This window comes from Marmota marmota, unplaced genomic scaffold (genome assembly GCF_001458135.2).
Source record: "Marmota marmota marmota unplaced genomic scaffold, marMar, whole genome shotgun sequence".
NCBI lineage: Eukaryota > Metazoa > Chordata > Mammalia > Rodentia > Sciuridae > Marmota > Marmota marmota.
The window spans coordinates 967,812-978,833 of NW_026000256.1; the positions used below are offsets into that span (position 1 = coordinate 967,812).

The 11,022-nt window shown below is 46.3% G+C and overlaps 2 protein-coding genes and 1 non-coding gene across 7 annotated transcripts; 2 read left to right on the forward strand and 1 right to left on the reverse strand.

The window, feature by feature from the left end:
- The first annotated feature begins 1,278 nt into the window (after positions 1-1,278).
- On the forward strand, positions 1,279-3,794 carry Rpl10 (ribosomal protein L10). 2 transcript variants are annotated; one of them, XM_015506989.2, is made up of 6 exons: positions 1,294-1,417; positions 2,269-2,327; positions 2,434-2,541; positions 2,667-2,805; positions 3,331-3,493; positions 3,576-3,794. In XM_015506989.2, the coding sequence occupies exons 1-6, from the start codon at positions 1,395-1,397 to the stop codon at positions 3,726-3,728; spliced, it is 645 nt and encodes a 214-aa protein (XP_015362475.1). In that variant the 5' UTR covers positions 1,294-1,394; the 3' UTR covers positions 3,729-3,794. The 2 variants fall into 2 exon arrangements, with proteins under 2 accessions (XP_015362476.1, XP_015362475.1); XM_015506990.2 differs by lacking the exon at positions 3,576-3,794 and having other exon boundaries at positions 1,279-1,417; positions 3,342-3,450.
- On the forward strand, positions 3,148-3,282 carry LOC125614264. The gene has a single exon (XR_007344877.1). It is a non-coding gene; the product is annotated as a small nucleolar RNA SNORA70 (small nucleolar RNA).
- A 4-nt stretch (positions 3,795-3,798) lies between the features above and the next one.
- Positions 3,799-10,779, reverse strand: Dnase1l1 (deoxyribonuclease 1 like 1). 4 transcript variants are annotated; one of them, XM_048796722.1, is made up of 7 exons: positions 9,534-10,779; positions 8,678-8,766; positions 8,509-8,598; positions 6,532-6,632; positions 6,298-6,410; positions 5,961-6,217; positions 3,799-5,857 (listed from the first exon to the last, which is right to left on the reverse strand). In XM_048796722.1, exons 1-7 carry the CDS (start codon positions 9,666-9,668, stop codon positions 5,578-5,580), a joined length of 1,065 nt encoding a protein of 354 aa, XP_048652679.1. In that variant the 5' UTR covers positions 9,669-10,779; the 3' UTR covers positions 3,799-5,577. The 4 variants fall into 4 exon arrangements, with proteins under 4 accessions (XP_048652679.1, XP_048652680.1, XP_015362477.1 ...); XM_048796723.1 differs by having other exon boundaries at positions 8,509-8,595; positions 9,534-10,777; XM_015506991.2 differs by having other exon boundaries at positions 5,969-6,217; positions 9,534-10,774.
- Positions 10,780-11,022: the final 243 nt, after the last annotated feature.

The following is an 11,022-nucleotide window of genomic DNA, read 5'->3' on the forward strand; positions in this document are numbered from 1 at the left end:
GGGAATGGCTGATTGATCACAATCTCTCTAGGGAAAAAAGGAAGGGTAGTCTACTACAGCATTGTTTCATGTATATAACCAGAAATGTTCTAAGTCAGGAGTCAAACACCTGATTTGCGGTGTTCTTGTAGAGGCACAGTCTCTCATCTAGTTTGCATTCCTGAATTAGGGAATCCAGAGGTCTATGAAGGAAGGGACTAGGTTCCATGGGAAGGACCATGCACCATTGTTGTAAGTGAACCCCACAAATCTTTCCAAGCCTTCTGTAGGGTCCTGTAGCCACTTACTAAAATGTCATGTATCCAGGATAACAGATGTGTTCAAGCCAGGAGGTTGAGTCTCACCGAAGGCAGAGCCAGAGAAATTGGCCCTGAGTGGGGCATGGCCCAAGGTGCTCCTCCGCCCTCCTTTCATGTCTCCAAATCTTCCTGGGGAGCCCAAAGTATCCTCTGCCAGGTTAGAGTGGGCGGGGCGGGCCTAACGGTGCTTATAGGATCTTTAGGGCTATGGTTCTCCGTGGACGTTTCTCCCATGCTTTTTTTTCCGCAGGAAAGCATTGACCTCCAAGTATAAGGGAACCTGGGACGTGATTCACGGCTCAGAGCAAGACCTGTGGGAGACTATGCGGTTAGGGAAGGTGGTTTCAGGGGGTGGGTCTCCCGCTCCACCCTCCCTGTTGTCAAAAGAACGTAGGTTGAGGTTCCAACATTGTGTTTCCTTGATGGGCCAGGGAGCCTAGAGTGAGACCTGCAAGGAAAGTACACCTGTGTGGTCTCCGCCAGTCTTAATCAGGAATACTTCTTTCAATTTTTTTTTCAGTTCTCGGCGGACACAACATCTTTGTTTGTATGTGGTGCTGAGGATCGAACCCTGGCCGCACGCATGCCAGGCGAGCGCGCTACCGCTTGAGCCACATCCCCAGCCCTCAATTCTTGTTATATATGTTTATTGTAGATACAGTAAAGCTTATGTGAAGAGTAGACACCCAAAATGGCCAGCCGGAAGCCGGTTTCTCGCGCGCCTATGTGTCCAAACCCCATTCGTCAGCAGGCAGCCCGCGATTCCGGTGCCCAGTCACCTATCAGGTCTGCGCATGCGCTGAGCTATTCATGCACGCAGGCGCAGAGTGCCGCTGCATCTATGGTTCCCAACGTCTGATAGAGCGTCCACCCGCCCTCTTTGGGACTCTGTGGTTTTTGAGCGTGAAGACCGGCCGCCTATATAAGGCATGCGCAGGCGTGGGAGCGCCTCTTTTCCTTCGGCGAGGTGAGTACGCTGGGCTGTGTGTTCATTTGGTGTCCTTGCCTTTTCTCTGCTGAGGTTTGAGGCCTGTCCTTACATTCTATTCTCACTTTGCTTATTTTCTTACAGTCACCGACGATCCTGGTGTCGCCATGGGCCGCCGCCCCGCCCGGTGGTAAGTTCCAAATCCCTGAAATTTCGCTGTTGGAAAATTGCCTTTGGCCCCCTCAGACAACTGCTGGGTGGAGCCTCCTGTACGGGTTTCCTTCACCATGTTTCCCTAGTGCTTTTCCTACTGATTTTATTCATTTATACCATTTATTCCTTTTCAAAAGTTTATCCTTACCCTGCCGCTGCCCCGGTTTTGTTGGGCGGCGGATTGATCCAGGAGTGCCAATGCAGTGCCAGTGTTGAGCTTGAAACAACATCCACCCTCTTTCAACCCTCTCCTGCAGTCTCGCCACAGTTTATTGTCTCAGTCGCCTCTTGCGTCCTTTGTGCCCAGTCTAGTCTTATTTATGGGCTTTGGACCATGAGGTCTTATTGGACACCAAACGCAGATGAGAAATAGCTGGCCTAGCCTCCTCATTTACCCTGCAGGGGGCGCCGGTTGCCTCTCACGTGGCTTGGAGGCGGATTTCATGTCACGTTCCCGGAAGTCTTCTCTTGGGTACCTCAACCGTTCTAAAGTTGTGAATTTGTAGTGTGTAGTACTGTCGAGCAAAGATTATTATTATTTTTGTTGTGGTCTTAAAAGTCGAACCCAAGGCCTCATACATTCCAGGCAGTCGATCTGCCACTGAGCTAAATTCATGACCCTCAAAGATGATTCTTTTGAAGTCTGGAATTATAAAATATTGGCTTTAAAAGGAGTTTAAAATTAGGTGTAATCAAGACATTGTGGCTTTGGTTAACTTGCTATATTGTTGATGCTAGCCTCAAACTTGGGATATTGAGCGAGCATTTAAATACTTGTTGGGTTCACTTTTGACCCCACCACACCAAATTTTTTTCTCCCTTCTGCAGTTACCGGTACTGTAAAAACAAGCCGTACCCAAAGTCTCGTTTCTGCCGGGGTGTCCCTGGTAAGTACTAAGACACTAAACTGCTTTGGTCATGCTGATTCAGCAGTCCCTAGCACTCTACCTACCCTCCCCCAACACTTATCAAAGTTTTTTTTTCCACCCCCAGATGCCAAAATTCGCATATTTGACCTTGGGCGTAAAAAGGCAAAAGTGGATGAGTTCCCGCTCTGTGGCCACATGGTATCTGATGAATACGAGCAATTATCCTCTGAAGGTGAGGATTATCACCCCTAGTTCTTTCTGTGTTCTCTGTCTGACCCAGAATTGTACTGCACTGGCTATAGTAAGTGCTTTTGCACCTTATTGTTTTAACTCTGTTGCCTTCCTTTGTTCTCATAGCCTTGGAGGCTGCTCGTATTTGTGCCAACAAGTACATGGTAAAAAGTTGTGGCAAAGATGGCTTTCATATCCGAGTGCGGCTCCACCCTTTCCATGTTATCCGTATCAACAAGATGTTGTCCTGTGCTGGGGCTGACAGGTGAGTTGGCTTTGAACCTTTTCCTTTAACTTGGGCCTCTTCTGGGCTTGGTTTTTAATGTCAGGGAATAAAGGTGATTTCACATGTTGAATCACCTGTGGTGAGGAGAAAAACCAGGAGAAAGGCTGGCAATCAAATTGGGGGTACCACCTCATAAGTATCTCTCACTGGTTCTTTTTTTGTTTTGTTTTAATTAATTACACATGACGGTACAATGATCTTGACATCATACATTTGAATCAGATGGGGTATAATTTCTCATTTTTCTGAGTGTACAGGTTGCAGAATCACATTGGTCATGCTGTCCTTTTCCCCCCTCACTGGTTCTGTTTGAGTCATCTTCTGCAGCTAATTAAGCCGACTGGGTTCCTTTACTTGTGGTGGCCCAGTGTGCAATGGCTGCAAACAGCAATCTCCTTGGTAGTGTATGCAGCCTGTTGTTTATATGGGTTGCCCTAAGGGACCTTGGAGACAGCACTTTGGGTAGATGTTCATATTTCTGATCTCATGATGTCCCCTATCTAGGCTCCAAACAGGTATGCGGGGTGCCTTTGGGAAACCCCAGGGAACAGTGGCCAGGGTTCACATTGGCCAAGTCATCATGTCCATCCGTACCAAGCTGCAGAACAAGGAACATGTGATTGAGGCCCTACGCAGGGCCAAGTTCAAGTTCCCTGGCCGCCAGAAGGTAAAATAGTGGTGCAGCTCCCTTCCTCCTACCTACCTTTCCTTGCCCCAGTCCTCCTGACTCACTTTCCATCCATCTCTAGATCCACATCTCAAAGAAGTGGGGCTTTACCAAATTTAATGCTGATGAATTTGAAGACATGGTGGCTGAGAAGCGGCTTATTCCTGATGGCTGTGGGGTCAAATATATCCCCAATCGTGGTCCCCTGGACAAGTGGCGGGCCCTGCATTCATGAGGGCTTCCACTGTGCTGTCCCCTTCTTAATCACACACAACACCAATAAATCCTGTAATTGTATCCATTTGTATTGTATCCATTTATGTGTTTATTTCTTAAATCTAAGGGCCATGAAACAATAACCATATTAGCAGTATAGAACTGCACTGATAAGATTAGGTCTTTATCAATTGCCTGTTTCTAAGTATCACCAGCACCGTGATAGGGAATGGGCAGAAAGGGATCAAAGTGGTTATAGTGGTATGTACTTAGGCAGGATCTTTTTTTAATTTTTGGTACCAAGCATTGAACCCAGTGGTGCTTAACCACTGAGTCTCGTCCCCAGCCCTTTTTAAAAATATTTTTTTCGAGACAGGGTCTCTGAGTTGTTTGGTACCTAGCTAAGTAGCTAAGACTGACTTTGAACTGTGATCCTCCAAAGCAGGATCATTTGAAGCCAGTCAGGCCCAATCTCAAAGTGGGCATATTATCCTACCCAATCTCATTTAACTAGACCAGGTGTTTGGAGTCTTTGGAGTGTGATGCCATTCCTAATGGCAGTTTCCTATCAAAGGGTCTCCTGGCTCACTGTCCTAGGCTGCTTTCCCATATCCCCTGCCCACCATACAAGCCAGTCTACACTCATGTGTAGTTTCCCATCCACCCATAGGCCTTGGCCAAAACAATGACCTTTGGACAGATGACACCTGGTATCCCTTGGCCTGGACTCAGAACTTTATAGTGTTCTGAGGAATACCTTAAGTGAGCTACTCCAGATGGGTCAGAGCCGAATCATTTTAACAGGTCTATAGGAATGTTTCCAGAACTGGGGCCCAGTGGCCACGAGGCCCCTCAAGTCCATAGGTCCCATTTTGGAAGCGTCTTACCTTCCAGCTCCCCGGCTCCAGGCTGTGACCCCTTTGAGGCCTTTCTACTTTTGTAATCTTAGAATGATTTTCCAAAACTTTTCCAGTAAATTCCCCTTTAATTTTGACCCCAGGGAGATTGCTGTAAACCATGATTGTAGTTTACATAAACATATTACCCTGTAACTGTCCCAATGGATGGGGAAGGATGAGTTCCATGATACTAACATCCTGGACAGGGTCTCTGTTCTGTGTATCCTTTTCTGTAGCCCATTTTTCTGGGCCTGTGTTCATACAGATAGCTTTCCAGTAATATGATAGTTGTGGTTCAGATAATGTATGCACCTGTGGCCTTGGTAAGCCAGTGCCTCTCCCTACGTATAAACCTAAGTGCCAGTGTGGACTGAGAGCACCCGTGGGTGGTGAAAGTAGGACTGCACAGAGTTACAGACAGGCCTGACCACAGACATTGGGGCTGTTTATTTTTAAACTTTTTTTTTTTTTAGTTATAAGTGAACATATACCTTTTATTTTTCTATGTGGTGCTGAGGATCAAACCTTGTGCCTCATGCATGTTAGGCAAGCACTCTTTCCTCTGAGTCACAACCCCAGCCTGACCCTGGGGCTTTTGTGAGTTAGTCACACACAGGGTTGCAATGAGCTTATTTGTTTCCTATTACTATTTTTTGGTGGTGGTGGTGTAACACCTTATCTCCATAGATTTTTTTAAATCTCCATTTGTATATCTACTGGGTTCTTAATGGTTTCCTGTTGACATCTGCTACCCACATGTAATACCCATCCAATCTGGCTTTTTAGTCTTTGTAAGTTTCATTTTTGTCATACAGTAGAATTTTTTGATCTGTTGTGAGTCCCCTTTCTGAGCTCTGTGAGGTCTGGCAGAGAGAAGATGATGCCACCTGAGCTCATCTCTCCAGCCCTGACACCTGCTTTTGTTTTCACTCCTGACACTACCTGAAGGGAAGCATCATGGGTCCAGCCTCAGGTCCTGGATGCCCCTTCTAATACCAAGAAAAAAGCCAAACTAAGCAAAAGGGTCACTTCAGCCCCAGGGCAGAACAGACTGGATGGGTGAGACCAAGAATTAAGTCCTAAAGGCAACATGGACATCACACCCGTGGGCCACCAGGTCCAGCTGAGAGGGCAGGAGTGACAAAAGTAGTGACAGCAGGAGCAGAGTGGGCAGGCTGAGGGGCTGGATACTGCGAGCAGTCTGATTGAGCTCCACCTCCACAGGGTAGTGGTCACTGATGCTGAGGGCCTGGGGAGGGGCAGTGAGAAGAAGTGTCAGTACCTGGAGTTAAGGGGTTTCACTCTGACCCCTGGACCCCTCTTCCTGCCCTCTTTCCTTACACCAGCCCCACCTCACTACCTCTTCCTCAGTGAGATGGAAGCTCTTGGGGAAGTTGAAGGCAGCTGCAGCCTGCAGCAGGCTCTGGCAGCCCTCCCCATGCAGCACAATGCGGTCGTAGGTGCAGTGGGTGCTGGCCCTCACTGTGGTGTCCTCCCCATCAGGAATCACCCAGTGGAAGCCTGCTTCAGTTCGCAGTAGAAGCTGGCTTAGGCGTTTTTTGGGCAGTGAAGTGCAATCAGCATTGAAGTCCCCAAGTAGGATCACCTCCTGAAGGTGAGAGGACTGCCTGGGCCCGACTGATGAGCCATCCATCCCCTTCCCTCCCCATTTGAGCTACCCAGCCCTACCTTGCTTTGCCAGCGCTGTGAGACATCCAGAAACACATTGTATAGGGCATTCAGCTCCTTTTCTACATCCTTAGGAGTGGTGTGCAGTGGGACCAGCACCAGGCTGGGAAGGACTGTAAAACCCAGGAAGCCAGGGCTGCCATCCACCCCCAGCCCTTCTCCCCTAGTTTCCTCCGGATTACCAAGCCCCCAGTTGGACTGTCCAGACTCTCCCCACCATTCTTCCCTTCCTACTTTTGCTAGGCAAAGTGAACTGGGCCACAAAGGGCTCCCGGGCAAATAGGTCATCCTCATCTTCATACTGGTAGGAATTCAGGACCTGTGTCTTGTCAGACCTGGGAAAACCAAAGAAGAGGAAGCAGTTGCCATAAGTTACTGATTTTGGTTTGCATGTGCCAACAGCATGGCTCTCAGGAAGAGACACCCCCACTTTCCTGGCTATTCTTGGTTTGTGTAGGCACAGCCTTTTTTTCAAGAACATTCCATTTTGTTTGGTGCTGAGGCTCAAATCCAGAGCCTTGCAGCTTCTAAGCATGCACCCTACACTGAGCTACCCTGGCCCATTAGAACTGTTTTATTTATTTTTGAGATGGGCTCTTGCTGTGTTGTCTAGGCTGGGCTTGAGCTCCTGGGCTCAAGTGATCTTCCCACCTCAGCCTCCCAAGCAGCCAAGACTATAGACATTTGTTACCATGCCCAGATAGACTTCTTTTTATTAAGATATATTTTGTAAAAAGATGTAACTCAGGCTGGTGCTGTAGCTCAGTGGTAGAGCACCCATCTCACATGTGTGAGGCACTGGGATCAATCCTCAGCACCACATAAAAATAAATAAAGATACTGTGTCCAACTACAACTAAAAAAATATTTAATATATTTTTTAAAAGAAAAGATATAACTCACACGCCATAAAATTCATCTATTTTAAGTGTACAATTCCATGGTTCTTAGGACATTGATTAGGTTATGCAACTATCACTACAATCAATTTCAGAACATTCTCGTATCCTCCAAAAAAAAAACTTATCCTGTACCCAATAACTGTTACTCTTCATTCCCCCTCCCACCATCCCTAGCAGCCATTAACTTATTCTGTCTTGTAGATTTGCTTATTCTGCACATTTCATGAAAGTGGAATCAAGTAATATGTGACCCTTTGCATCTGGCTTCTTTCCTCTAACAATAATTTCAAGGTTTATTCACATTGTAGCATCTGTCAATAATTCATTATTTTTATTGCTGAATAATATTCCACTGTATTGATATGCCACATTTTGTCTACCATTCACCAGTTCATGAACATTTTTTTGGTACCAGGGATTGAACCCTGGTACAGGGGTGCCTAACCACTGAGCCACATCCCTAGCCCTTTTTAATATTTTATTTACAGACAGGGAGTTGCTGAGATTACAGGCATTCACCACCTTGCTCAGCCACTTTGAGCTATTATGAGTGATAAGCATTCATGTGGGGACATGTTTTCATTTCTCAGGTAGGTAGACACTAAGAAGCTGTAGAATTATTTTGGAGCAAATCCCAGATACCATGTAATTTCACCTATATAGAAAAACAGATTTCCTTCTCTGGCAGTCCACCTTGCCTACTCTTTTTGGTACTGGGTTTTAAGGGGCACTTTACCACTAAGCCACATCCCCAGCTCTTTTTTGATTTTTTTTATTTTGAGACAGGGTCTTGATAAGTTGCTGAGGCTGGCCTCAAACTTAGAATCCTCCAAATTCAGCTTCCTGAGTCACTGGAATTACAGGCGTGTACCACAGTGCTTGACCTCCCTACTCTCTTGATCCTAACACCAGAGCATGCCCCACCCCACTCCCTGCCCCAATCCTGTCCTCTCAGGAATTCAGGGCTGTTTCTAGAAATCAAGATCCACCCAAGACCTACCATCAGCACCCACTGATCCTCTTCCCAGAAGCCACAACCACTGCTTGCCACTCCGAGAGGAGCAACCAGCCATGCCTTGAGCCCCAGGAGCTTCCACAGGAGAGAAAAAGAGGGAAGCTCCATTTGTGCATGGAGAGGGAGTCCTCCTGTTATATGGACATGCTGGCTGGGGTGGAAGAAGCAAAGATCCCAGAATAAAACCATTAAGAAAAAGAAGTGAGAAGGCAAGGGAGGGTCTTGTGGCCCTTAGAGAGCCATCTCACAACAGGGTTAAAGGCCAGCCCTGTGTTTATCAACCCTTGTTCTTACCGGTAGATGTACACATACTTCTCCTTGTATGTGCTGCGCCCCAACCTGGAGCTGTCCAGGGAGCTATAGTGTCTGGAGCCATCAAATCTGCTGGGAAATGGGGAACCTAGGGTCAGGGTCCCTGAGGTTCTATGTGAGCCCTGGATTAGACCCACCAAGCCCTCCTCACCGCTTGAGTTCTTGAAGCAGGAGGGAGATGGTCTTATTAGAAGAATCCACCACCTCCTGTAGCACCATGATGTCACAGCGAGCCACAATCTGCAAGATACCAAGAACGCCAGCCCTACTCAAAACCAGCCACCCCAGAAGGGGGTGTACCTGGGGAACTATGGCCAAGAGTGTCATGGCTCACTGGCTGCAGCCTACAGAGAGCAATGGGACTAGAAAGGACCTGGGAAAATACTGGCATCCACACTCATACCTTATCCATTTTACAGAGCAGGAGACTGAGGCTAATGATAGGTAAGGAACATTCTCTGCGTCTGGGCATTCACATCTCTAGATGTCCCCTATTCTCTGGCATTCATTCATTCATGCATTCATTCTGAGGATTAAACCCAGGGGCACTGTACCACTGAGTTTCATCCCAAGCCTGCCTGCTTGTTTGCTTGCTTCCTTCCTTCCCAGGATTGAACCCAGGGGTACTTAACCACTGAGCCACATTCCAGCCCTTTTTTTAATTTTATTTTTTAAATTTTGAGACAGGATATCACTAAGTTGCTTAGGGTCTCACTAAATCGCTGAGGCTGGCTTTGAACTTGTGATCTTCCTACCTCAGCTTCCTGAACCACCCAGCCTTATTTTTTATTTTAAGACAAGATCTCCCTAGATGCTGAGGGTCTAAGTTGGTGAGGCTGTCCTTGAACTTGTGATCCTTCTGCCTCAGTCTCCCCAGTTGCTGGAATTATAGGTATAGGCCACCATGACTGGCACTTCTTCTCTGGAACATGTCTCTGGTCAGTCAGGGCTGGGGGTTTGGGGTCATGGTCCTTATGGGGCACTGATTCCTGCAGCAATGAACTTACCTGGACTAAGGTGTCCTTCACTTGCTCCGTGACCACCTTGGCCAGTGTGAGCCGCTGGGTGTTGAAGGCACAGATGCGAAAGGCCTCAGCACCACCAGCCAGGAGGATGAGCAGGAATGCAGCTAGACTGTGCATAACTGCATGCAGCAAAGGCGTTTCTCCAGAGGAATCTAAACTGCTCAGTGTGCTCCCAGTTGGACTTGCTTAAGCGGCACTCACCCTGCAGGTTTTCTGCATCTCTCCCTGGGGATACCTGCCAATGTCTTCACATATGCCTTGACCATATAAGATACATGTAGCATAAAATTTACCATCTTACCTTTTAAGTATACAGTCCAGTAGCATTGAGCACATTCACACAGTTGTGCAACTGTTACCACTGTTACCAGAACTTTCTTCATCATCCCAATCTGAAACTGTATGCCCATTAACTCCTGTTTGAGCCCAGGAATTTTGGGCTAGCTTGGGAAACATAGTAAAACCCTGTTTCTGAAGAAATGAAAACAAAAATCCCAAAAAGCACAACTTCCACCTTTATCCATAACTGCTGGTACCCACCATTCTACTATCTGTCTCTAATGCACTTGACTACTGAAGTGGAAAAACAGGATTTGTTCTTTTGTGATTATTATTTCATTGAGCATAATGTCCTCATAGTTCATTCATGTTGTATAGAATGTGTCAAAATTTCCTTTTTAAGGCTGAATAATATTCCATTGTTAGTATAGGTACATTTTATTTATCTATTACCCATCAAAAGACACTGTTTGGCCAATATGAATAATGCTGCTGTACAAATAGCTTCATTTTGCGTTTTCAGTGATTTCCTGGTATGTACCCAGAAGTGGAATTGCTAGATCACATGGTAGTTCTATATTTAATTTTTTTGAGGAACCACATTCTGTTAGCTGCTGTACCATTTTACATTCCCACTAGCAGTTCACAAGAATTTGACTTCATTGTTTTAAACTGCTGCACAGCAGTTTAAACCTTCCAGGTTTCCTGACCAGGGGAGATGCTGCTATTCCCCAACTCAGGAATGTCCAGCTTTTCTCCTCCATTAGCAACTGAGAATGCTTTTATGCATCTCTTTCTTCCCACTTGAGAGATGCTGCCCTTTTGTTGTATGTATGGTACTAGGGATTGAACTCAAGGGCCCTCTATCACTGAACTACACCCCTAGCCCTTTTATTTCTTATTTTGAAGCAGATTCTCACTAAATTGCCCAGGCTGGCCTGGAACTTGCCATCATCTTTGAGTAGCTGGGATTACAGGAGTGCACCTATTGTGAGATGTTATCTTTTTTTAAAACATTTAAAAAAAATATTTTTTAGTTGTAGTTGGACACAATACCTTTATTTTATTTTATTTATTATGTGGTGCTGAGGGACGAACCCAGGGCCCCACACATGCTAGGCGAACACTGTACCACTGAGCCACAACCACCTCAACCCCTTTATATATATATATATATATATATATATATATA